At 38.7% G+C, this 26,400-nt stretch overlaps 3 protein-coding genes across 5 annotated transcripts in view; 2 read left to right on the top strand and 1 right to left on the bottom strand.

Moving 5' to 3' along the window:
- Positions 1–17,007, top strand: part of LOC149717588 (solute carrier organic anion transporter family member 74D-like) — a 46,632-nt gene extending 29,625 nt beyond the window's left edge. For all 3 annotated transcript variants that reach the window (XM_089840202.1, XM_089840197.1, XM_089840209.1), the window contains exons 2-10: positions 7,286–7,835; positions 8,137–8,800; positions 8,910–8,999; positions 9,098–9,481; positions 9,598–9,762; positions 11,700–11,889; positions 11,964–12,278; positions 12,375–12,439; positions 12,862–17,007. In XM_089840202.1, coding sequence (XP_089696328.1) covers positions 7,311–7,835; positions 8,137–8,800; positions 8,910–8,999; positions 9,098–9,481; positions 9,598–9,762; positions 11,700–11,889; positions 11,964–12,278; positions 12,375–12,439; positions 12,862–13,148 — 2,685 coding nt within the window. In that variant the 5' untranslated portion in view covers positions 7,286–7,310 and the 3' untranslated portion in view covers positions 13,149–17,007. The remainder of the gene's footprint in view (positions 1–7,285; positions 7,836–8,136; positions 8,801–8,909; positions 9,000–9,097; positions 9,482–9,597; positions 9,763–11,699; positions 11,890–11,963; positions 12,279–12,374; positions 12,440–12,861) is intronic.
- A 731-nt stretch (positions 17,008–17,738) lies between these two features.
- Positions 17,739–25,223, top strand: LOC149717587 (uncharacterized). The gene is made up of 20 exons (XM_089834691.1): positions 17,739–18,754; positions 18,821–18,907; positions 19,002–19,184; positions 19,242–19,602; positions 19,672–19,822; positions 19,896–20,127; positions 20,198–20,583; positions 20,931–21,098; positions 21,590–21,657; positions 22,283–22,431; positions 22,551–23,069; positions 23,139–23,225; positions 23,287–23,606; positions 23,664–23,890; positions 23,959–24,007; positions 24,073–24,168; positions 24,244–24,431; positions 24,497–24,561; positions 24,649–24,725; positions 24,794–25,223. The coding sequence occupies exons 1-20, from the start codon at positions 18,103–18,105 to the stop codon at positions 25,019–25,021; spliced, it is 4,293 nt and encodes a 1,430-aa protein (XP_089690817.1). The 5' UTR covers positions 17,739–18,102; the 3' UTR covers positions 25,022–25,223.
- Positions 25,213–26,351, bottom strand: Nnp-1 (Ribosomal RNA processing protein 1 homolog Nnp-1). The gene has a single exon (XM_089840279.1). The coding sequence runs from the start codon at positions 26,266–26,268 to the stop codon at positions 25,264–25,266; it is 1,005 nt and encodes a 334-aa protein (XP_089696405.1). The 5' UTR covers positions 26,269–26,351; the 3' UTR covers positions 25,213–25,263.
- Between the last annotated feature and the right edge of the window lie 49 nt (positions 26,352–26,400).

Here is a 26,400-nt window from a genome sequence, read left to right as displayed (position 1 = left end):
GGCCCACAAACCCGCATTGAAATAAACACGGGATATTTAAAGGGAAAACAATCATTTCTAGTAGCTTTATGTATTCCTCATACTTTATAGTATTCGGTACTTTGTTTAAACTGAACAAGTTGAGAATTAAGACATTTGGTATACCCTACCTATTCTTTTGTAAGTGTCAAAACTTTGGGTTAATTTATTTAGTTAACAGAATTAAATTATATCATTAAAAAGTATCTCACACTATACAACAGTTCGATGGCGGAAGAAGTCAGGAATTACCAAATCGATTCAAAATCACTCAAGTAGCTAAAATATCCTTGGAAAAACGCGGCGGCAGCTGCCGTTGTATTTTAATTAAAAGTTTAGTGTTTAATTCGTTTCAGTAATGCAACGTTCAGGGTTGATACAAATATGGATCAGTTGAGTTCGTAGACATATACAAAATTAAATTCAGCTGCGTATCTTTGTCTTAAATGTACCAGATGCTCTATCCGTGAGGTTTAGCATGACGTGACGTCCCTTTCGCGAATAACGGCGGTGAGACTCTACCACGTGACGTATCAAGGCCCAACTAAGTATATTATAAATGCATTCACCAATTCTGTTTAGATTCTGATTTTAGATAAAATTACTCAACTGGATATTGGGTGTTTTAATATTTTAGTATGAACCCTGGAATTGCTTGAAAAAAAAAAAAAAAAAAAAAAAAACGTAGGCCTCTCTTTTAAAAAATAAAGCAAAGTTGGTTTAGTGGCGGGATTTAATTTAACCCCACATCCGAACGGATGACCTCCTAAGTCTTATACTTTGTAGAGATTGAGGCCCCTAAATGGAGAAGGAAACGTCTATTTTCTCCATACAATTAACACTCTCGACAGAAACTATAAAACTTCACGCGATGGGGCCCTGCATCTGATGTAACTCGCACCCCTTTCACTACACTAATGTGAAAATTGCGTAACTTTAAAAAAATATTTGGGCTAAAAATGTCCGGTCGCTGGAATAGATATAATCAACCCACTATTACGTAAGATAGTGAAATTATTCAATTCCTCCCAAGAATCTTAAAAAAAATGAAGTTACTGTTATCTTTCATTGTTCTGTTAATATTTCACGTGAAAAAGCGTACACGTTGCCTTCTTATCCCCATTAGATTAAAACTTCTAAATTTTACTAATTATTAAAAACATCGTACGTCTCTTTTTTTTAAATACACATTTTCTTGGGTGAATTAAATACATAATTTTTTAGCCAGATGTTATATAACTCTCCAACCGTTGAGAAAATGGTGAGTGACCTTGGGAAAGTTAAAAGTAACGAGTCTTTTTCAATAAATCCATAGAAATTAAGTCTTATACAGAGTATTAACGAGTTCTTTCCCAAGGGTATCGTTGAGTCAGTTTAATGTTTGACCAGTGTCAAAGGCGGGAATGATTAGTTTTAAACCAGTTTAGAAAAAATCCGCATTTTACATTAGGCCTTGGTCAAATCTAACTTGTATATTAGTGAAAACCCTCTCTTTTTTGAAGGTCGTATTCTCTAGGGTCTACGTGATATTGGGCCATAACGCCAGGTTTTTGAAAGTTTCATGTCATGATTTTAGCCATCAGTCTGCATATCATTGTGGTTAGGTTTAGCTTCGGGGTGCTGTATCACGTGTCTCTGTGTGTGATTTCAAATTTCATCCGCCCCCAGGGTTGTTATACATCCGTCAATGTGATTTTATTTAAATTTAAAGAACTGCATGGAGATTCGTGTGATAACATATAACGGCCATACTTGTTGTGGGTTCAATGCGTGGCGTGGCGAAAGCTATAACCCACAATATGGCTGCCAGAACAATGGTAAGGCTGAGGAGGGTCTGACGTATGCACCATTCACCCAATTGAAAACTCCGCTCTCTCTCTTTCTCTCGGGGCTACTTATCAACGCTAGCGACATCTGTTGCTCGGTGACATTACCCATTTTAGGAAAACATCCTATAGAGAGCTTTCAGATGCGATGGTAGTACGTCACACCCTCCCAAGTCTTACCGCTTCTCTGGTAGCCATATTGGGTGGTCTCAGCTTCATTCCTGCTTTAAACCCACCAATATGGCAGCGTAAATTATGTCACGAGACTCAGCTCCTCCCCCAACTGAAAGCTCTCTATAATAGTTTTCAGACTAGGAGAATTGATACCTATTACACCAGGAGACCAGGTTACTTGGTACTGCACTTTGTCCGCCAAGTACCCTGATGGCCTCCTACAGTGTCAATGGTATCCATCCTCCTATGTATAGCCTTTCAAACATCTCCCTGCAAACCTTGTTTCTGGTGTTAAGTTAAAGTACATCTGATTGTAGTGTTTAGGGCAGGCCGCTAAAAAATGGAAATCGTCAAGAAAATTCGAGTTGGCGAAATATATGTATGTATATATTGTAGACAGTCGTAGTGGATTGCCTTGAGCCATTTCGCAATAATTTTTCTATATATTAAATGGGACGCTTAAGAGAATATATTTAAAAGAAAGAGAAAAAACTAAAGACGCTGTCACCCCTTTTTACAGAAAACTAAAAACGTTTTTCTGATTTTTATTTTATTTTTTTAATTTTTTCCTAATCTTTAAAAAATAAAAAAGAAGTTTCGCTTGTTTCGTTGAAAACCTACGTAGGTTCGACCATAAGTCAAGTGTATTTAGAGTAAGTTGCTAATACGTGGTTCTGACAACGAGTTAACACCAGAGCAAGGTTCATTAGAAGTGGTTTGGTTGAGTTCTTCTTAAGCTTCAAGGTGGGGTCCGCGAGCCCCTAGCCATTAAACCTGTTACGAACGTTATATTATAGATAGTGTGCATGCAAGTGTTGCCAGTTATTTAAGAGTGCAATTCAACCGCTATCTACAACAAATTGAAAGATTCGATTAGGATGCAATCAGTTCAAAGTGTTTAGTGTCTACGTAGACTAGAAACTAGAGTGAATAACCAATGAAACGCGAGGAAGGAGTGGGAGGTTTAAAGAAATTTTAAGCCCTTCCCCTTACTTTCAATCAGATGTTAATATGGGCTTCTATGACTTCTTTAAGATTCAAAGTGGAAGAAAATTATGTATTCCTGGTAGAGATTTGAACTTAGTGTGAAAATACTTCACTTATGGTTGCAATGAAGACGCGGAAAATGAAACTGATTTTGTTTAAGCAGTGGCTTGGATTGGCTACTTAGTAAAGCCTGACGACCAGTTGCGCCAATGCAAATTGGTTTTTTTTTCCTCTAGTTATGTAAATTACCCTTTACAATCGTGCATGCGTTGTTACGTGGATACAACATTACAGCGTCCAATCTTTAACTTAGGGACTATTATTTGGACCTCGAACGTGATCTTTCTCCCATTTCTAACTCCGGTACATACACCCTTCAATTCCCTAACTAATTCACATTGAAATCTACGTCCGAAAAGGGTTAATTTGATTTTTAAAGGGATATTACATCATCCTTTCTTATTATCATTATTATATAGATATACACTCGGTCTTTCGAATAAAAAAAGTGTTTAATTCACCTTCCCTTTAATGCGAGTAATAAAATTTATGGGTTATAATTTTCGCCTATAAAACAAAATTACAATGTGAAGTTAGATTCGAGTATGATTTTCTTTAATTTTAATACTCTTTCTTTTTTCCTCTCTCTCTTTCTCTCTTTCTGTTTCTCGAGTTCCAGAACACGATATTTTAATTGGTGCATTTAGAAATGCATACAGTTAATAGGAAACATTGCGTTACCATTTTCTCAATGTATCTATGCGGATTTTGTGAATATTAAGAGCTAGGTTAATGATTAATCATTGTGTATGATGAATATTACCTCGCGAATTCGCTGCTTCTTGCGCTCGCCTAGAAACAACCAATGAAATAACAGTTAAAAAGACGTCAGAATTATGACGCGTGACTGATTTTACTCCTCGAGTCCGGCCCACAAAACCCTCATAGAAATTTAAACGGGACACAATAATTTCTAGTAGCTGTATGTATTCCTGGTATAAATTGCGCAATTTAATAAATGGTTTCAGGTTCAACTTTTAAATTATAATTTAGCCCCTAGCCACTTTTAAAGTATATATAATAAAAACCACGTATAATTTCATTTAAATGTTGTATCCTGTTTCCAATAAATTATTTATTTTTCTACAGTGTCGGATTATCGCGATCTAGATCATATTAAAATGTCTCTCTCTCTCTCTCTCTCGCTGTATTCTCAGTTTCAAAACAACGGGATTAAAATTTGAGAACCTGATTTGTAAACTTCGACTATATGAGGAGTAATAAACCGCGTGCTCCAATTTCTTTGCAAGGTGTAAACATCGATGAAATAATGATAGATCCCTTTTCAAAAGTCGGGGGGGGGGGGCCTAAAATATGGTCTGACGTTTGACCACCTTGTTTGCTTCAGTCTTACAATCCAGACATTATGTGGACAACAAAGACTTCAAAGATGGCTTTCAAACAATACGAACCAAATTTAGTGGACTGGTAATGTTGAAGCCCTATCTAATGTCTTTGGGCACACATACACAATCGATGCTAGGTTTAACCCTATATTAAGCAGACGGTATTGCAGCCTCCATTTTGAAAAGGGTCCCATTTTTAGTAGGAATTCATACAGGTAATTGGAATAATTGCGTCCACCCCCCCCCCGGTATCTCCAATCTCCAACGTTAGTTTCTATGCGGGTTTTGTGGGCCGGCCTTGATTATATATCCTTTCTAAGTATGATTTTATTGGTTGGTAGCGAACGCGAGGTTCTACGTGAGCGTGAGGTAAAATTCGTCCATAGCTCCTCCCACAAAATACGCCTAGATACGTTGAGAAAATGGGTACACAATCATTTATGAAATTAGGGACACCTTGGAAAGAGCGTGATTATTGCTTATACCCACCGAATGATTGTCAGGTCGCCGGCGTGGTGTTGACAACTGCATCATCCGGGTTGTTTGGTTTATGGTTTGGGCCCAACTTAGTTGACAATTTGAACGGTTTCAAGGCCGCGTGGGACGCTCGTGTTGTGATGGGACAGCGAGAGTGTCGGTCGCTCTTCCATTTTGCGAGGAAAACATTTAAGATCTAGGAGATTAAGGGGACAGGAACCCGCCGTGGGCGTTCGAGATTAAATTTCGAAATCTTATTATTAGAAGAAAAGTTGAGGGACAAAAATAGCGTGGGAAATCGCTTTTTGGTTAAGAGGGGTAGTAAAGTGTTTGCTACAATTAGGCCTAGTATGCTCGAAATGGATGGCTTTTTATCTAGCCTTGATCTATGAATTGATGATAAAACTTGTTGCAAGTGTATACGGAGAAACGCACCCCGAAATATTTCAGATATTTAATGAAAGAAAGAAGCTAGTAACTTTAACAGACTCCGGATTTCAGACTTGTTAGGACTAAATTGACTCCAATTTCTAACTTTTGTTATACTTAGTTTTCAGACAAGAAGGATTCATACGATTTACACAAGGAGACTAGACTCCCTGGTTGAGTCAAAAGCCAGGTCTCCTTGTGTAAATGGTATGAATCCTCCTTGTCTGAAAACTATTTATATACTTCAGTGTACTTTGTTGTAAAGCTGCGCACTTCAAAAACAACTTCATTACAGAGGTTTAGTAACTATAACCGGAAAACGAGTAGACTAGAACCCTATAGACCTTTTACACTTTAATTGCTTTAAGTTAATTGAATTTCTCAAGAACATGGTTGTTGGTTTTTCTCGCTTCAAACTTTAAAGATCTTGTGGTTTAAAAATGCTTTGTTTTCGTACGTAAAAGTTTTCGGTGCAAAAATAATTAGTCAGTTTTGGAGGCAAGTTGCCAGACAATAGTTTCACCCTCGCTTTAAACTAATAACTGTTAATATCCCGATGTCAGACGTATGCGAATACCCATAGACAACTATATAAGGTCTATATACCTATAAGTTGATCGATTTTTAGGCATATAGATCTATGTTCTCTATGGAATCCAAATGCTAGACAGTCTCAATACGTTCGTCTTTCCTTCATACATACAGGGTATTGCAAAAAGGAAGTGTAATTATAGAATCGGAGTACAGTTCCTTAGTTCTATGGGGGAAATCAATTTTGAGTCAACAATATAATAAATAACTTCTATGGCACTTTTCCCCAAGGGGTACCCTAAAAAAGGTATCATTTTATAGTGTTTTAGGGATACAGAATATGTTAAAACATCCTTTATAGTTACTGATAAACCGTGTCCCTTCCCATAGAACATCCCACCGTACTTCGATCCTATAATTATATACCCTTTTTCGGAAGAACACCCAGTACATACTGTAGAATCTAGAGGAGACTTTCGTAACTGTACGAGATCTTCTCGGTTCTCACTCTATCATATTTGCCCCTGTTGTATCGTTCGGTAAACCGCGCACCATCGGACAGTTGTGATTGGAATCAGACCAAAGTCGTTCTCCCGTAGCGTTCAAGTTGGGAAAGAACACGAAATAAAAAAACCCCACTTAGTGATAAATATTCGACACGGGAGACTTTAGTAAGAAAAATGTTTTTAGGACAATATTTGACTGATTGAGAAATTATACCCAAATCAATCCCTCATTTATTACACGCGGCATCTTACGTCTTTAAACGTATCTGAGCCGCAATCGTATATGTTACCAGTAAATCAGGTATACCTTTTTAAGGAGGACACTGCTCGTACAACTGTACTTTTTTGGAGATTTTTTGGTAAATAATGAAATACAGTCGAAATGGTGCTATCATCCGTCAAAAAGAAAGACGATGCACGGTTTCTTTCTTCTAAAACAGTACTTGATGAGGCTTGTTGGGCTGGCTTTACACTGTTATTAAGAGATAGGGATACGTTTTTAAGACAGTGTTTGTAGTGTACGATGACTCGGTAGTCATCTAAATAGTTTCGGTTGGTTTTTATTTACAAGGTAAACAAGTTTTTACTTTCTTTTTGTTTTTTGATGTATTGATTTGTCATTTTGTAGATTGGGACTTTAAGATAAACGTTTTGGTCTTTGGGACGGGGTGTACATTTACTGTTAAGTCTGTAGCGATGTCGTACTGGTTTATATCCTTGTCTTAGACTAGAGTATCCTCGTAGAGATTCAGGGTGGTATGTTATTGGGGATTTTATGTCATTTTTTAGGTTGAGTGTTGTCTCTCGAAGGAGGATGTAGTTTTAAGTTTCATCATCCAGGATTTGTACCGAAATATATCACTTGAGAGATTTTATTGAAATTGCAGAATTTGTGACTAAATTCGTATTTTCTGTCTTTTGTATTGCGCAGGAAAGTCAGAGGCGACATTTGGGCCATGGAGTCGCCCCTTGACCCTTGGAACGGCGGTGTCCATAAGCCGTTGTCCATCAACGGAGGAATTCGGCCGGCCATCAACGGCGGTTTACCTCGTAAAGAGTGGTCACCGACTTCGGACTTTAAAAGTAACGGACTCTATATTCCGAGTAATGGCGAAGTTAAAAACGGTGGAACGAACGGTTCGTCTCATCCGCCGTTGTCGCCGGCGCAAACTCAACCGGTTAACGGTGGTAACGGACTTATAACGTCGGCGACATTATTAGAGAAGAATAATTCGGGTGACGGTTGGATTTCGGGGGATTTAGCTCCGACGCGAGGTGTTGTAGGAAACGCGCATCAACAAACTCCATTGTGTTGCGAACGTCATTCGCGAGAAATGGCCGAACAATATTACGACGATGAGGATGAAGACGACGAACGGGATTACGTTTGCGGATTGTGGTCAGTTCGACCCAAGTGGTTACAGCCCTTCGCCAATAAAAAGGCTTTTCTCGCGGTCTTTTGCTTGACCAGTGTACTTCAGGTTAGTTTTCACTTGCATATAGTATTTACTTTTGCCCATTTATGAAACCCATATATAAAGCTTCCTTTCCAAGTGTTAAATAATTGTCCAAAATTAAATGCCGAAAGGTGAAGCTGAGACATTGTCCTAAATGACATTCGTAACGACTTTCGGCAATTATTTATTGTTTTTGTATAGCTAATTTATGGTCGTAATTTTTCACCCTTTGTCTACTTCAACTTGTTTACTAATTGAATTTTATTTCTTGTTGATTCTTTCCTTGGGGAAAATTGTTCCCGTATGAACTTTGGGAACTCTTCAGGGAATGTACTACACGTATTTCGTCAGCGTCTTGACGACGATCGAAAAACTGTATCAAATCCAGAGTAAGACGACTGGCATCATTATGTCGGCGACGGAAATCGGACAAATCGGTGGCGCATTGTTGTTGACTTATTACGGGGGACAGGGTCACCGGCCGAGGTGGATAGCTTGCGGGATGCTGGTGTTCGCGTTCGCTTCCATCCTCTGCTCGACGCCGCATTTTTTCTTGGGCGGGGAAGTTCTCCTTCCGGCTTCGGCTAGGGCGGGCGCCCACGAGAATACGACGTTGATCGACTTGGAGTCGAAATTGTGCCATCGAGGAGAATTAGGGGAGGACGGTCGACCGGGGGTTTTGGGTCGGTTGGCGACGGACGTTTTCTTCAACGATTCGATCGGTTTTCCCGTTTGGGAAAACGAGACCGATTCGATGTTCTCGCGATGGACGGAGAAAGACGGTGGGCCGGAAGCCAACGCGTTGCGCGTGCGGAGAAAGTGCGAGGACACCGACGAGTCCAATCAACAGAATCAAATCACGCGGACGGTCTTGGCCGTTTTCTTCATTTCGTTGCTTTTCATCGGGATTGGTGCCACCACCGTTAATACTCTGGGAATTCCTTACATAGATGATAACGTAGCCACCAGGGAATCGCCCTTGTATTTCGGTAAGATCATTGATAAAGCATTTGTCTCCTAAGCCCTTTAGACTAACTTTTAAACGAAAGAGATTAAGTTCGAAGTAGAAGTACATAAATAGTACAAATATTTTGATAGGTATTACAATCGGTGTTCGCATATTCGGTCCAGTCTTTGGATTCTTATTGGGTTCTTTTTGTACCGGAGTGTATGTCAACTTCCCTTTCGGTAAGCCTCCGTCCTCAACTGTTATCCATATCAGATTACCAAATGTCACTTCTTGAATGTGAAAATTGACAAATATACACTCTGAATTACTTTAAAAGAGGACGTTCCAGTTGGACTAACGACGGACAACCCTCAATGGATCGGTGCTTGGTGGCTCGGCGTCTTTATCGTGGGAGCCGCTTTGATCTTGACCGCCTTCCCCATGATGGCTTTCCCGCGAAACCTTCCCAACTTGCCCGACTCTAGGTGCCAATCACCTCTGCATCTACCGTGTCCTGGTCGGGTTGCCGGTGTGGTTCCACCCTTGACCGGGGTGGACCAATTACCTCCCATCGCCAACGGACCCATGACTGATAGTTTGATGAAATCACCCGAGTCTGACAAACTTCTGGTCAATGGTAATGTTCCCAAGACGGACCTTGTTGTCCTTGCCAAGAGAAAACAAGCCAGGCGGAGGAGTAACAAGAAACCCATTTTAAAAGGTCAGCTTACACTTTCAAACTCTAAAAAAGGCATACATACACTCTTTCTTTAATAATTTTGTTAAATTAATTTATAGAAATCTTAATCTTAGATTATGTTCGTTTTATATTTTCAGACTTCCCCGCTGCCATGCGACGTTTATTAAAGAACGACATCTTATTGTGCCGTACAGCCAGTAGCGTGCTTCATATCCTACCCATCGCGGGTCTTTACACGTTTCTACCCAAGTATTTAGAAAGCCAGTTTCAACTAACAGCTACCAAGGCTAATATGATATCCGGTAAATAAACACTTATTTTTATTAAGTAGTAAATAATATTAGGCGGCTAGACTCCTTTAATCTCCCGGTTAGTTCCCCCTTTCAGTACGCATTTCCCTTTAAATACATTAAACATTCCAGAAACTTCTCTAGATCTAGACTAGAAACTAGACTTGGCAAATTTTATCGATGTTTCCGTGGCAACCAAACATTTAAAAAGAATCTCGTAAAAATGTCTAGAAAACGTTTTCGGCAAAAGAGTAGTAAAAATAACAATGATCCTTTTCCTCTCCCGTCATCCCCTTTTAGCTAAACATATTTCGGGCAAAGTTTCATCCATAAATACTCGCGTGACCTTCGTCTGAAGTTGTCCATTTCTCTGCTCTGGTCCATAACGAGTATGGACCAGGGGTGAGGGTTGGGGGATGCGTATCTCTCTCTCTCTCTCTTCAGTTGGCTCTAAGCCAGTTTACGGACTAGGTCTATAATTAAAGCTGTTGTTGAAAGCCAAACTCAACACCGAATATTTTTCAGTCGCGAAAATGTAATTTATATTTATTTGGGATATCCTATATATTTCTTTGAATTTGTTCCAAGAATATTTGAATAATGAACGAACTTAAGGGTTTAGGATCTTATTATTATGGGGCATTTCGATTGAAATCTTGGGCGTCATCATGCCCGCCTTACGTAGCCCTCATGACATACATATGTTCCATAAGTATTGCTAGAGACTTACTGAGAGGTACTTCGAGAATTGACTACACGCGGTTTTGCAGGACTTCCATCTAGGTCCTATTTAGTCTGTACTAAGCCTTTGACAGTGCCTGACCAGGCGTCGCTTTACCTCGAATCTATGACCTACGTCACTTCATGAGAAGCTCCAGTTTGTAATCAGAGACAAACTTATGGAACATATCTTATGAACTTATATTATAATCAATGCGGTAAACTTCAACATTCACGAGGTTTGGACTCTAATATTAGTCTCGTTGATTCGAGACACTCTAGACCACTGTAGAAGGCGGGAAAAGTATATTTAAGTTCATATTCTAGTCTTGGGACACGTTGAAATTGAAATGTACGAAGATAATCTTTAGAATTTTATCCTTTTGCCGTGGCGGCGACGGCGTCTGGGCCCATCTTCCCTCATCTCTCCGCCATCTCTACTAGTCGCAGTCTGGGACTTGGTCTAGCCATTGTTGATTTATTATGACCAGCCAAACTTCATTTTTACTTTCCACAAAGCGTTTATTAAAAACTAAAACTGAAGGGGGGGGGGAAGTGGGGAGAATGCTTACCTAAAGTCTACTAACAGTGCAATGCAAGCTAAAAATAATAATTTTGGTGGAATACCTTGCGCTTGCTTGGGTTTCTTTTCGTTGTTCCCCAAAATATTTTAACTTAATGCGGCAACACGAAATGTATAGTTTTTTCTTGTTGGCAATTTTTTCGAAGAGGTCTGAAAACTTTTTTTATTTTTTTGGTTTCACATTTTTCAATGGTATAATATTCATATTGTTTCTGGCTATGCTATTATTTCATCATTAATATTTCAAATAAACAACGTAGTAATGCATTGTCATCATACCTTCGTAATCATACATCGTGCAAGACGTTTTTGGGGATTTTTAAAAGTAAAAATTATACGTTAGGTTAAAATGCACTGCTGATGCCGTATTTTTTATGTTTATAGTATTTAAATATATTCCAACGTCAATGCAAATTTAAATAAGACTTTTACGAATAAAGATGAATTTAAACTTAAAGCGTTTCACGGTATTTCAGGAGTTTTGGTGCATTTTGTGAAATATTATCTAAATAGGTTTTAAAATTGTCAAAAACTAAATCGTTTCGCTAGTACAATTACCAGAAATGCTTTATAATAATAAAGTTAAATTGAAGGAACTCGGCGAATGTTTAGTAATGTTTCGGGGCAATCTTGTATTTTTTCTTAGGAATGGCCGGTATATTAGTTATGGGCGCTGGTATTTTCGCCAGTGGCGTCTTTATGAGAAAGTACAAGCCAAATGCCCGTTTTGTGGCCCGTTGGATCGCCCTTTGCGCCCTATTTTACGCCATAGGGATGATAATTCTCATGTGGGTTGGTTGCCCCATGAATAACTATGTTGGGCTCAACGTCACCAGGTTCGTTAGTCACTTTTGACGGTCCCTTCCACCATCCAAAAGATCTAATCGTCGATCCTGTAAAACCTTAATAGTTTCGACACAGTCCGTCCAACTGACAATTTCTGCAACGGGACTTGCAACTGTAAGATAGGCGAGTTCTCTCCGATTTGCACGAGCGAGGGGGTGACCTTCTTGTCTCCTTGTCTCGCTGGTTGCACCAAAGTGGAAGGCAGTGCCAATAAGCAGTACACCTTTAGCGAGTGCCTTTGTCTGGAGCCAACGACCACGGCCATTAACGGTTACTGTCCGTTGCAGTGCGAAAATCTGGTGCTTTATACCATCATCTTCTCGGCCTTTGTTTTAATTCATTCTACCTCCGAAGTGGGCTCCATGTTGCTCACTCTTAGGTACTTACCTTCGTTTAATTCACATTTGTACTGATCATTTAAGTCATTGTCCAAACATTCTAATCCAACTTTATTCTTATATATTATTTTCAAAAGGTGTGTAGATCCTCAAGACAAGGCCATGGCTTTGGGTCTCATATCGTTCGCCATTGGTCTATTTGGTAAGTTGAAATTGATTGTTATTGTTCTGTAATTTTGCTAAAATTCTCCGCTGAAACCGAGTACTTAAAGTGTCATCCATCAAGGCTTGAGGTAATAGAGTTTGAGTTTAATTAGATTTTAGACAATCCTCGAACTTTCTAGTTAAACAACACTTCGAGACAACCCTTTTAGGTGTTATAGCTATACTTGTCTCGATACTAAATACTTGTGCTTAGATTAAAGGGGCTGTCCGACCCCTCTTCGTGTTTACCCAGCCTCTATCCTAAGCTCTATGAGGAAGATCGTCATTTGTCCCACGGTCCGACAAGCCCCTTTAAACACATCTCGATATAATATTATGTGTGATTTAAGAAATAAAACTTGAACAACGTATACAACTTTTGAGAATATTTGAGAGATGTTTTGTAACAATTTTTTGCAGGTAATGTGCCTTGTCCCATTATCTACGGAGCTATTGTAGATTCGGCGTGTCTTTTTTGGGAAGATAATTGCGGTAAGCCTGGTGCTTGTCGCGTTTACGATCCAGTTCGTTTTCGAATGGTCTTCCACGGAGTGACGGCCGTCATAATGTTAGCTGCCTTTGTCGTGGACGCCATCATCTGGTACAAATCGGCTAATATATCGTTCCAAGTGGACGAAGACCCCGAGAAACGGGAAGAATCTCGACCCATGAACGAAGAACTAGATAATTTCGAGACTTCCGTTTGAAGAAAAACCAAAAAAAAAAAATCCGGAGAAAGAGAAAAAAAAAACACTGATAGTACGCTAAACAAAATGTGCCATTTTTGTCCTGGTTTATAAGTCGATCCCGTCGTCGTAACCTTATTGACCTTAATGGGAGCGGAAAACTAAAACGAGATATCGCGCCAGATGACCTCTTGACCTCTTCGTTGGGCAAAATCCTTTGTGACACAAACTGGAGGTAAACGAAAACCTAGTATATAAAATGGGGATTATATATGTATATGAAGTTGTATTTTTACACGTCATCAGTCTCAATTGATGTCGTCAAAAGTAAGTTCAAGTAAATCAAAGAGACAGAAATAGTGGGGCTCTCTTTTGTAATTTAATTATCTTTCTTCTACAACAACATACGTAAACCTGAATATGTTTTATTTGAGATTAGGCCTACTCCGACACAACTAGAATTAAGGTTAAAAAAGTCTGTTCTTCCACAACCTATTTTGTTTAAAAAGAAAACCTCGCGAAAGATTCTGTAACAGGCCCCTTTGAATCCTTTCCCTCCAAAACAATACCGGTACTAATTTTTATTTAAAACATCCGTCCCAAAGTTATTAGGTTTCGGTTATGTAGTTAATTAATATTTGATGAACCTAATTACTAAGTCTTACTTGTTAGACTCTGGGAATATATTATAATTTCAGTACCTCACACCTTGTTGTTTTTGTGAGTTTCTCGTTAACCATCTGAGGGGCTAATCACTCGGGTTCCCTGTATACCGATTACATTATGGGGTAAGGAGGTGTACAAGAACAGCGTGTACAACAATTACGCCGAGTGGCCGGCCTCTCGTTAAAGGGAAGGTTACCGACACCTTTATCGGGGTGATGTCATAATAACTTATGTAAAGTCCGGTTTGGGTGGAAGTAACGAAATAACCAGTGTATGACAGATGAAGTTGTTACAAAAGCAAATTGAAATGAGTGGTGTGTTTATGACGGGAAATCACGCTTTCTCTCAAGTTCCCATTTGAGGCACTCGGAGTGTTTGAACCACTCATGATTCGTAAAATCATACAAGGTCAAGTTTTACTGTCGCGACTTTTTCTATGTAAAAAAGGGGTAGGCAACCCTTATTATCGGGACGTACGAGGGGGGTTGATACATTGCTGTCACTGGGCACTCTCATGATACAAAAAGACTACAGCGCAGGCGCCAAAAAGCGAGATGGAAGGCAAAGTTTTACCCCCGTGTCTTTCCCTTTTCGTTACATCGAAATGGGCGCTCTATGCTCTCCAATGTACGGCACATTCTGTTATCTCTATTTGCTATTGACACAATACGTTATAGTTTTATAATTAAACTGAACATTAGTTCTTGTTAGCTTTAATGTTTAAATTATTCTTAAGAGTAATATTTTCATCTATAGATAAAATATATCACAAAATAAGTTTGAATAATAAGAAATTTGCAAATCGGCCCGCGTTAAATGTTGTTACCGGTGTTATTTCGTTACTTCTATAGTCTGTTGTTTGGACCACAGCCAAAAAAATACGTTGTGACATTATTGGCATCTGGCCAAGAAATGGACGGCATACTCTTTGTCAAGAGCAGTTTGCTGAAAAGCTAAACCTTAAAAGGAGTATGAAGGCAAGAATTTTCTTAAAATAAGAAATGCCTTAACACTCCCTTAAATATAAGCCGGTAAACTTGATGGTAGTCGTTGTAAACTGCTCTTGAACGCACTCAACTTTTTTGTAGATAACTTTTCATTGGATTCTTTAAAATTAACTAAGAATCAAAAGCTTTTATTGCCACTAAATTAATCACTTTTAATTGTTAAAAGAAAGGAGAGAGAAACGATATTAAAATAATGAAGGAATGGTTAAGCGACATTCCACAAAGTGTTGATATGAATCTCGCGTTCCCCTATTTCCCTCCCCCCACTCACGAGTTTACGTTCGTTTTTAGCTGAACCCAGTTAACGTTTAACCCTTAAGTTAGGCCTAAAACATTATTGTAAAATAGATTTATGTAAAAAGTAAAGAAAACACAAGAATATACGTACAGTTTTTCGTTCATCAAGTTTAAAATTTTTGATGTGAAATTTATAAAATTTCGTTTTCTTTATAAACTTTTATACAAAAGAAATGCGAAGCCATTTTCAGAATACAGAAGAATACTTACCGATCAGTTGGTTTCATAGATCTGTTTTTTTTAATTAATTAACGAAAGGAGCTTTATACAGTAATTAATTAAGAAAAGGTAATTTAGGTACGCCCCTTTTTCTGAAATATTATAAAGATGAAAAACAAAAGGTTTTAAAGATTATATAAGAAACAAAGACACCGTCTATATTTTTTCTCAAATGACAAAAAGGTATTTTTAATCAAAACCGTATGGAAAACGTGAATAGATTAAATATTTAAAGAAATTTAGGATGGACTCATTTTCATTTACGAATTACAAAACAAAACATATCCGTTCATAGATATGTTAAATCCCAGCCAATCCTGCCTTTATTTTAAAGTTAAATAATATAAACTCTACTGCCGTTTATTTTAAAATGTTTACAGGTATTATTATACTTTTAATTACAGTTATATTTAATTAGTTTTAATTTCCCGGTAAATTATAGAATAAAAAAATATATATAAATAATTAAACAAACTTACAACAATATCAGTTTAAATTAAGTTTAAAATGAAATAAAAGTGAGTTGAGTTAGGAAATAATTAAAATAAAAGTGAAAACGTTATCGTGAAATCGAATTAATCTAGTTTGAAACGTATTAGTTATAAATATATATATACTATTAATTAAACCACTTAAGAATGTATAGTATTTAAAAAAGAAAAACAAACCATAGCCAAAAACAATAACAATAACCTAAATCATGTTTTGTACTTCGTAAATTTTAGGAAATAGTTAAAAGAATTATTTTCATCATATACTTGATAAAGCGAGAAGCGATATCTAGTTTATTAGGGAGAAGGTATAAGATGCCTAAGTATTCGCGCGCCATAGTCCGAGTCCCCCTTTCAAAATACAAGGGGGGGGGGCGTAAAAGGAGGCCGCGGGCTATTTCGTCCGCTCTCCTCAGTCGGAAAATACACGTAACTTTCGTCATTCGCGTCGCGCTGACGTGAGGAGTTTTCAAGAACCAATGAGATAGATGCTGGTTGTAATTTAGAGGCGGTGGGGATTAACTCCGGACCTACGTTTGGACTGGAGATAAAGCTGCTAGAAATGTGGCGAATTTTATACCTTCTCCCTAGTAAAGTAGATATCGCTTCTTGATAACCCTAAATTGTTATTAAAAAAAAGTACTGTTTTTTAATTTAAATTCGTAAATCTAAGAAACTATAGTAAACCCTTGTATAAAGAAACCTAAAATTCCGAGAAGAAAAACCACCACCAGTTAATCATTTTGTAAATAGCATTATTTCATGTTTAATCGAAAAACTAAAAGCGAAAAAGTCACACATTTTGGAGGTCTCGTAAGTTCTTTTTTTTTTTTTTTTTTTTTTTTAATATTTGGCGAAAGGGTTTGTACCCTTGTAAGTTGTTAAACCAACCCCCCCTTAACCCTAAATACGTCTCTGCATTATTTTAATCGTGACCTCATTGACCCCTGGGGGGTGTATACACGAACAATCGAAACGTGTGTGTAGTTTTTAAAAGTTTAACGAAACAAAACAAAAACGGTAAAGAAAATAACAAATATTTTATTTATGATAAAAAGAAGAAAAACAAAAACGAAAAACCTAGTAAGTAAGATAAAAAAAATATATTTGGTGCTATATATGAACTGAAAAACAAAAAGAAAAACTCGATTCAAACAAATCTCTGTGGTTAATTGAATAAAACATTTAAAAAGTTTAAAATATATACGTTCTAATCGGCAGTATCTACCGAGGGGTTGGATACTCCCGTAACCTTTGTACAAAAGATTTTTATTCTGAAATGTTTCCCAAGATTGCACTGATTTCCAATTTATTCCATCGTTTGTTTCCACCTGACATCCAAATGATTTCGTTGTTTCCACCTGATATCCAAATGATTTCGTTGTTTCCACCTGATATCCAAATGATTTCGTTGTTTCCACCTGATATCCAAATGATCCCGTTGTTTCCACCTGATATCCAAATGATCCCGTTGTTTCCACCTGATATCCAAATGATTTCGTTGTTTCCACCTGATATCCAAATGATTTCGTTGTTTCCACCTGATATCCAAATGATTTCGTTGTTTCCACCTGATATCCAAATGATTTCGTTGTTTCCACCTGATATCCAAATGATTTCGTTGTTTCCACCTGATATCCAAATGATTTCGTTGTTTCCACCTGATATCCAAATGATTTCGTTGTTTCGAACTGATTTCCAAATGAGTTCGTTGTTTCCAACTGATATCCAAATGAATCCGTCGTTTCTAAGTGATATCCAAATGCCTCCGTTGTTTTTGATCCAACTGAGACCCAAATGTTTCCAAGTGGTGACCGTGTTTTCCTTCAGATAATATTGAAATGAGGTCACTTTCTTGATTGCCAAAGTTTGGTCCCCCGTATTCAATGTGTGGTTAACCCCTCGGTATCCCTGTTCCAGTTTACGTAAGAGTGTTTAGTTTGTTTGCCCCTGATGTAAATCCGAATAAATCAATCGATAAGTCACTCTGTCTTCAACACACAATATCTTTCCTCTGTTATTCAAGTATGACATTATACACCGTATCGTCTTCTCTTGTCTTATCATTTATTTTTACTAACTTCTAATCAAAGCGTTCAAGAAGTCCACGAGTAATCTTTCTTTTACCACTCCAGGGATCCTTCGCAATCAGGAAAACATTTATAGGAAGGTTTAATTTACGTAACACGTTTTGCAAACCCTTCTAAGCGTTAGTTAGAGGCGAGTAATTTAGTTAAATAATTTTAAAGATATTTTAGTGTGAATGAAAATTGTAGCGAAATAATAAGCTTCGAGATGGCTTCCTACGAGCCAAAACGCAGTAAGGTAACTTTCCAGAGCCTGGACGATCCTGATTTGACTTGCGGATGGGGACCTTTCCGGGGCGCGTGGCTTCAGAGAATGGCCAATCCAAAGATGTTCTTGGTTTGTTATTGCGCCTTGGGTATCTTACAAGGCGCCTACTTTACCTATTCCGTCGGTATCATTTCGACCATCGAGAAACGATTCGCCTTTGATAGCAAGGCTTCCGGTTTGATCTTGATTGCGGACAACTTGTCACCTATCATTACGTCCGTTCTAATTGGGTATTATGGCGGACAAGCTCACCGTCCCAGGATTATCGGTTTTGGGATGTTGATCGTCGTCGTTAGTTGCTTCATCTCGGCGACGCCTTATTTCCTCTACGGACCTGGACTTCATTTCTTGTCGCAAGAGGTTCATGGTGAAAGTAACAGTACCCTTTGCTTACCAGAAGAGTTGGGACACGGCCAAGAGAAGGGTGCTTCAGACGTGTCTGGGTCGCATGGACATCACGCGACGTTGACGGCCGTCATTTTATTTTTCGTTGGAAGTTTCTTCAGTGGATTCGGAGGCAGCGCTTACTACACTGCTGGGATTGCTTACATGGATGATAATGTGAAGAAACAAAGTTCCGCTGGATATTTCAGTAAGATCTTTGTACTTCGTCAACAAATTTATTTTTTGTATCTAAATTATTTAATTAATATTATAGGTTTAACAATGGCGATTCGTTTATTCGGACCGTCTTTGGGATTCGCATTGTCTTCGTTGTGTTTGAGATACTTTGAATCGCCATCTCGTAAGTAGTAATAATTAATTACGATAATTTTCCATCAAGGGGAATTAAAATTCTAATGATCAAACCTATTAATGAATTATTTTAAATTATTCAGTCTTCCCTAACATTGACATGGAAGATCCGAGATGGGTCGGTGCTTGGTGGCTCGGTTTCATCATACTAGGTGTCCTCTTACTCATCTTTAGCATCCCAATGTTTTTCTTTCCTCGACGCTTGAAGAGAGATCAAGCGGAGGTCGAACCCTCTGGCAAAAAAGACGAGTTGCCCAAGTTAAAAGGTAAAGAGACACGAAACTAATCTCTAAAATTTTTATTGATATTTTAAACGCATTTAGATATGCCTAAAAGCCTATTCAAGTTGATGAAGAACGGAATCTACGTGTGCCATTTACTGGGACTAGTCTTTCACTTGAACGGTATCTTGGGTTACTTCATTTTGATGCCTCGCTACATGGAACATCATTTCCGTAAATCCGCGTCTGACGCTAGTATCGTAACTGGTTCCACTAGTATCTTGTCCATGTTGATCGGGATTTTCGTTGGGGGTCATGTTATACGGCGGTACAAGCCGCGTCCTCGACTCCTTACGGGATACATGGTCTTTGTCCACACTTTCAGCGTCGCCGCTTTCCTTGTTCTCATGACATTGTCTTGCGAACCTCTCAAAATGGCTCACCCTCAATCAATTGATGGAAGGTAATTGCGACTTAAGCGGCGTGATAGGTTGAATGTACTTATCACTAATTTAACCGCTTATATTTTAAGTTTTTCCTTGACTGACTCTTGCAACGAGCATTGCGGTTGCACAACCAAGGTATTTCAACCAATCTGCGACATGGAAAGCGAAATGAATTTCTTTTCGCCGTGTCACGCCGGGTGCACCGGCGCTAGAAATAAACCGAACTCGTCAGACTTGGTAATTAGCTTGTCACTTATTTATTAATCTTTGTATGAAATGGCCGTTACATTTTTGAATGTTCGGTACGCAGATGTTTAGCGGTTGTCAATGCGATCCTGAGAACAGTCTTAGCCAACCACTTTACGAAGGTCTATGTCCATTCGCCTGTGATATGTTTTTTTGGTACATCATTGTTGGTGCCGCCGCTAAGTTGGTGTCGTCAACGGGTCGCGTTGGTAACATGCTAATTACGTTGAGATGCGTTGATGCAAAGGACAAGACGCTGGCGGTTGGTGTTATAGGATGCGTCATGTCGGCTCTAGGTACGCCTAATAATTTTATTTCATTGGAAGTTTGGAATTATTTTGATATAATTTTTTTCTAATATCGTAGCATTTATTCCTCATCCACTCATATTTGGTGCTTTGGCCGATTCTACTTGCATTATCTGGGAGGAGAGTAACGGTACAACTGGTAATTGCTGGTTGTATGACGTTGATAAATTACGTTTCGTCATGCATGGGGCGTGCGTGGCTTTTATGGCCGTTGGTACCGCCTTCGATCTGGGTGTCTTTTTACTTAGCGGGCGTTTAAAAGACTTTTACGACGATATCCCCCAAGACGATCCGGACAAGAAGACTAACAACAAAGATAACAAAGAATTCGTCTCTCCCGTCATTTACACGGATGTTGACCAGGAAGAGGACGAAGTTATCCTTTTTACCAAACCCAAGAACATGGTCATGGGAAATTCCTACAATAATCTCAGTTCCGGTATATGAAGTTGATGTGTTAGAGATGTTTTGTGGACTATATGAGACGCGAAGAAAAGAGAGAAAGCATTGTAATGAGTCGGGATCGGGAAGAAACAGGGAGAGGTTATTTAGATATTATTTGTTACAGCCATGAATACATAGAGTTCTTCTACTTGGAATCTTTAAGAGGACATAGACTCCATACTAATAACTGATTGAAGGTAAGGGGAAGGGCTTAAAACTTTATTAAACCCATCCTTCCTCGCGTATCAATGGCTATTCAAAAATATATCGGAAACCTTCGACCACAGGTTTACTCGTTCAGAACACACAAAGAAACGTTGTTTTGCATTCGCATTCGGCGCGTATAGGTCGCGGGAGTCACGGCACAGGTCGCTAGCTACGTCAATGTCATGTGGTTGCAAAGTTCACGCTGCTTTATGCATGACGTCAAGGATGACTGGTTGTACAACTACTCCCCTTTAGTTCATGTTACTTTATGCATGACGTTAAGGGTGACGGGTTCTACAACTACTCCCGTTTAGTTCGAGCAAAAAGGTCGAGAAAATGGTCTGTTAAAGATTCCAAGTGGAAGAAATGTATTCCCGTTATTTCATCTTTTAAGCCGACGTCTTTTTTACACATCGTTGTGTATTTAGCAAAGCAATAAATTTCATAAAATAGACGTATTTTTTAAAAATTATATTTATAGAATTAGTAGGCAAATTTTTTATTACAATCTTAGCAATGCCAAAAGATAAATGTATGAAGTTCGAATTATTCTTCCAATTAATTTAGTAATGTCAACCAGAAGATCAAAATAGATATTTTCGACGTAGGCAAGGCTCAGTATCGGGACACACAAGGGGGGAGGTTGATATATTGCCGTCTCTGGGGGCTCTCATGATACAAAAAGGCTCCAGCGCAGGTGTCAAAAAGGGGGATGGAAGGCACAGTTACATCCTGTGTCTTTCCCTAAGTTACATTGAAATGGTCTATTATTGCCTAACGGTCGCGCCTTTTTTTTTAGGCAAATACGATTTTAGAAAAGTTACTATCCCAATATAGAACAATCCGTAAACAACCGAAATCAATCAAGTTCGATATCGAAAAGAAATTAAATCTAGGGCATATATGTTTTAAATTTTTGTTATTTCTGATAGCACACTTCTGTTACTAAAAAAACCTTTTTCCCATCTTTAACCTGGCGCCACTTAGACTATATCTTGGTGTCTCTTTTAAACGCGCGGCTCTTGAGACTGCTTATCTAATTTTTAATAATTTTCCCTCTTTCGACAAAAAGAACTACGCCATTTCTTTTGTTTCCAAGAAACCCGCAAAGCCCACTCATTCATTTTTTACCAAATCGGAGCCGTTCGTAGATTAGGGTGAATTAAAAACTCAACACATCACTGATGATATTTTTACGTAACCCTAGTAATTTTTTGAATTGCGCTTTCATTCCCCCCACTGTGACATGTACAGTCCTTTGACCGAAGTACTCGAGAAGCTTATCGTAATATTTAGAGTAGAGCCGCTCAGAGTGTTTTATCCTCAATACGTTTAATTGTCGGTGAAGGACTTACCACAATTCGACGCCGTTTCCTTTTTTTATTTGCCAAAGTATTTACAACTGTACCGACAGATAATTTTCATCGCGCTTGGTGATTTAAAAACAAATTGCCATTCAACTCCGGCAGTTTACAAACAAGAGTCGGTGAAGAATGGGAAAAAGTAGGTCGGACTCCAACGGTGGTTGGACATTTTCTCAAGTACCAGCGAATGAGGTACCAAACGATGTAGTCGAAGTGGACCCTGAGGAATTCATTTGTGGAATTGGTAGCTTCAAACCTAAGATTATACAACGTTTAGGTAAGTGCGCGTATTGTCCCAAGTTCCACGAGTTAATTGTGATGTACTTGTTCTTCGCCGAAGCCAAGATCTTCCGAATAGACTTGACGTTCTTGGGTATGATTATTTTTGTGTTTTAGCCAATGCCAAGGTGTTCCTCGTAATATTTTGTATCCTGGGAATTATCGAAGGCGCCAGTTTCACGTATACTATCGGTGTATTGAGTTCGTTAGAGAAACGATACGCCTTTGATTCCAGAATTAGCGGAATTATATTATTATCGGACAACCTTTCGTCTATCGTGATGAGTATCGTGATGGGTTATTACGGTTCCCACGTGCATCGTCCACGATGGATCGCTTTTGGCATGAGTGTGGTCGCTGTGGCCTGCTTCGTGTCGGCGTCTCCTTACTTTATATACGGGCCGGCTTTACATTTGCTTAATAAGAACGTAGACCAGAACGGGACAACTTATAAACTCTGCGATGCTATACCCAAGGATGATGTTTGCGAAGCCGATGCCAGCGTCACGCTAACAGCGGTGTCCCTCCTATTCATCGGGAACTTATTGGTCGGGTTCGGTTACACGGCTTATTACACGGTCGGCACGGCTTACATAGACGATAGCGTCAGTAAAAAGAACTCTCCAATTTACTTTAGTAAGTATATATCTAGTTTTCGGGGTTTCGTTGGCGTTTCAGGGAAATCATTTTTTTTTGTTGTCGCAGGTACTCAAATGGCATTAAGATTGCTGGGCCCATCTCTGGGATTCATGTTGGCCTCATTCTGTTTACGATTTTACGAAGATCCTTTTTGTAAGAAAAGAAACACCCCATTTTATTCACATTTAATCATCGCTTAAAATTTAATTTACAGATGACCCAGGTTTAGGAATGAAAGACCCTCGTTGGGTAGGTGCCTGGTGGCTTGGCTTTGTCTTTCTAGGACTTTTGTTGTTCTTGTTCTCCATACCAATGTTCTTGTTCCCGAGACGGCTCCCTGGTAGCGCCCCGGAGAATTCCTCATCGGAGAACGCCGATTCACTTCCCAAGTTGAAAGAATTACCCAAAGCCTTCTTCCGTTTACTTAAAAACCGAGTTTGGTTCTTTCATACTTTGGCGATAATTTTTCACGTAAACGGTTACATGGGATACTTTGTCTTGATGCCAAGGTACATGGAGCATCATTATAAACAGGTACCACGCTTTAAGATACTTAGTTTCTTTGATTAGGTGTTAACATTTTGATTACAGTCGGCGTCAGGCGCTAGCTTTTTCTCAGGGTCGACAAGCATCGTTACTATGATCGTTGGTATCATGTTGGGAGGAATCATTATCAGCCGTTTCCGTCCAAGACCGAGAGTTTTGACTGGTTATATTGTTCTCATCTCCTTCTTCAGCTTGATGGCTATGATGAGTGCCATTTTCCTTCCATGTCCTCAGGCTAAAATGGCCGGAACACCCAGTCTACATTCCAATACGTAAGACAAGGATCTGTTTTGCCCTAGTTTCCTTTCGTTATCAATTGAATTTCATTTTCCCCCCATAGTTTGGATCTAGTCAACGATTGCAACGAAGCTTGCGAATGTACAAGAAAAGTAAGCCAAATGTATTTTAAAGTGTCGCGTATTTGAACCTAATCTGTCATTAAACGCAAACGTAGGTCTTTCAACCAGTATGTGGTCCTGATAAAGAAACGACATTTTTCTCTCCATGTTACGCCGGCTGTAGCGGATCCCGTAATCACGACAATGGAACTGTGAGTGTTAAAGTGACGACATAAGTCTGTCGAGAACTAAAATGGAAGGTCATTTTATGCCAATTTACGATACAGACGTTTCAACAATGTAATTGCGTGGGTACTTCAGAAAGTGGTGAGATTGAAAGAAATGAGCCAATAGATTTGGAAGGCGGTTTGTGTCCATTCGAATGCAAGTTCTTCTTGGCTTATATACTCATGATGAGTATCAGTAAAATGATTGGGTCAACTGGAAGAGTGGGTGGAACGCTCATAACTCTAAGGTTGCTTGCTTACAAAACGGCTCAGAAAAATGGGTAATTGATTTATCTCTTCAATTCCAAAACAGATCTGTGGACCCCAAAGATAAGAATCTGGCCTTGGGTGGATTTAGCGCGGTTCTCAGCGCTTTCGGTAAGTAATTGAATTATATTATCTATAGAGATAATACTTAAGTAGGTCTCGTTTTATTTTCTTCTAACTGAACCATCTTGTATTCAGCTTTTATACCTTATCCGTTGGCATTTGGGGCCCTCGCCGATTCAACTTGTTTGATTTGGGAAGAGAAATGTGGCAAGGTGGGTTTACTTTGAGTTTGCGTTAAGCCTAATTGTGAATGCGGTCTCATTGTAACAAAACCATTTAGCGTGGAAACTGTTGGGTGTATGATACGGACAAGCTACGAAACTATTTGCACGGGGCAACTTTCACATTGATACTTATTGGAACCTTCTTCGACTTCTTAGTTTGCCTCTACTCAAAAAGGGTTAAGAATTTTTATGGGGATGATAAGCAAGTCAATTCGAAGAAAGACGAGCCCGCTGCACTTTCAAAACTACATACAACGTCCCAACATAGTTTAGCTGGACTATAATTTTAGCTACCAGAGTAGAGCTTTAGGCTTCCCCAACTTATTTTAGTCACGTGACGTGGTTTAATACCTTAATACCGGTAGTTTCAAACAGGGACAAATATCAATTGGTAGGCAATTCGTTTTTTAACTGCAAGTTTAATTTTATATACCAATTGTAACATAATAATTGTTAATTATATTAAATAAACCAAAGAGATTTTAATTGAATGTTTATTTTTTTACAGTATACTGTTACAAATAATTTATCTGTTGTATTTTATTTTTTTGCTATGAATATTTCGATGACGATTGTTCTTTCTATCCGTATTTTCCATTTTCAACAATCTTTCAGCAGCTTTGTTAATATCATCTTCGTCAATGTCGGAGGGAAAATCCACTTCATCTTCCTTGATTCTTTCTAGCGGGAAAGTTCCATTTGCCATGTCCTTGTATTGTCTAATTAGTTTGTATATTCTTTTTCGATTCTCAGTTTTAACATCTTCCTCGGAAGCCAGCTTCAAGAGTAATTTATAAAGCATTTTGAAATCTACGTTAAACTTATAAAAGACTTTTTCATCATCTGGATAATCAATTTCGTCTTCATTTCTCGCTTGCCATATCAAGTAATGGAAAACATCTTTTGTTATAGCTCCACATAGAGCGGCGTCACTATTTTGAACCAGGAATTCCGCGTATGGTCTAATAAACCCGCGTAACTGTTTAGGGGATAATTCCTCACCAGCTACTTTGCCAAGTTCATCAAGGTAAATGTCTACAATGTGGTATTTCAATCCATTTGGTACAGTTTCATCGGTCGGGTTTATGACTGTTTTCCTCAAAGCTGTCAAGACTAACTTTACGACGCTCAATTTAAACTTCTTTTGTTTCAGCATTTGGAAAGTGTGGTGCAAAAAACGACGAACGAGCATCATAAACTTCTCTAGACGAAATCTGTCAATGCCATACCATTCTCGGGAAATAGTTTGGAAAAAAACGTCGATAAATAGAGCGGCGGTTTCTTTGTTGTCAAAGCAATGAATAAGGTTGCTTATTTTGTCTGCCAGATTCTCTTGAACCAAAGGTTTGTCGCACATCCACATGCAATAGTGAAGACCTTTCCAGATTTTCAGCATTTCCGGCTCCGTGATGGTTTTTCCAGCGAATGAACGAGCCGTGAGCCATATTTTCAGTTTTTTAAAAGCCCTAAATCTAATTTTACTATCATTTGCAGCTAAATGTTGCGCGAAATAAATTTCAGGTGAGTTCATCGTTGATTAGACTTCAGCCGTTCCGCGACTTACTGCTTTTCGCAAAAACACGTGGCTGTTAGGCTTAATGGTTTTAATAAGCAGACGACAAGATACTCCTAGCCTGCGCCTACTACCACGGTTTACACGCCA

This window comes from Phalangium opilio, unplaced genomic scaffold (assembly GCF_054372755.1).
Source record: "Phalangium opilio isolate 3A_F unplaced genomic scaffold, DU_Popi_V2 ptg000003l_1, whole genome shotgun sequence".
Taxonomy (NCBI): Eukaryota; Metazoa; Arthropoda; class Arachnida; order Opiliones; family Phalangiidae; genus Phalangium; species Phalangium opilio.
This window is presented reverse-complemented; position numbering and strand designations above follow the sequence as displayed.

Coding starts and splice junctions, on each gene's coding strand:
- Nnp-1 (XM_089840279.1), bottom strand. CDS start 26,268: ATGAACTCACCTGAAATTTATTTCGCGCAACATTTAGCTGCAAATGAT.
- LOC149717587 (XM_089834691.1), top strand. CDS start 18,103: ATGGCTTCCTACGAGCCAAAACGCAGTAAGGTAACTTTCCAGAGCCTG. Junction 21,658..22,282: donor AAACAACCGAAATCAATCAA/GTTCGATATCGA, acceptor GAGTCGGTGAAG/AATGGGAAAAAGTAGGTCGG. Junction 24,432..24,496: donor GGAACGCTCATAACTCTAAG/GTTGCTTGCTTA, acceptor ATTCCAAAACAG/ATCTGTGGACCCCAAAGATA.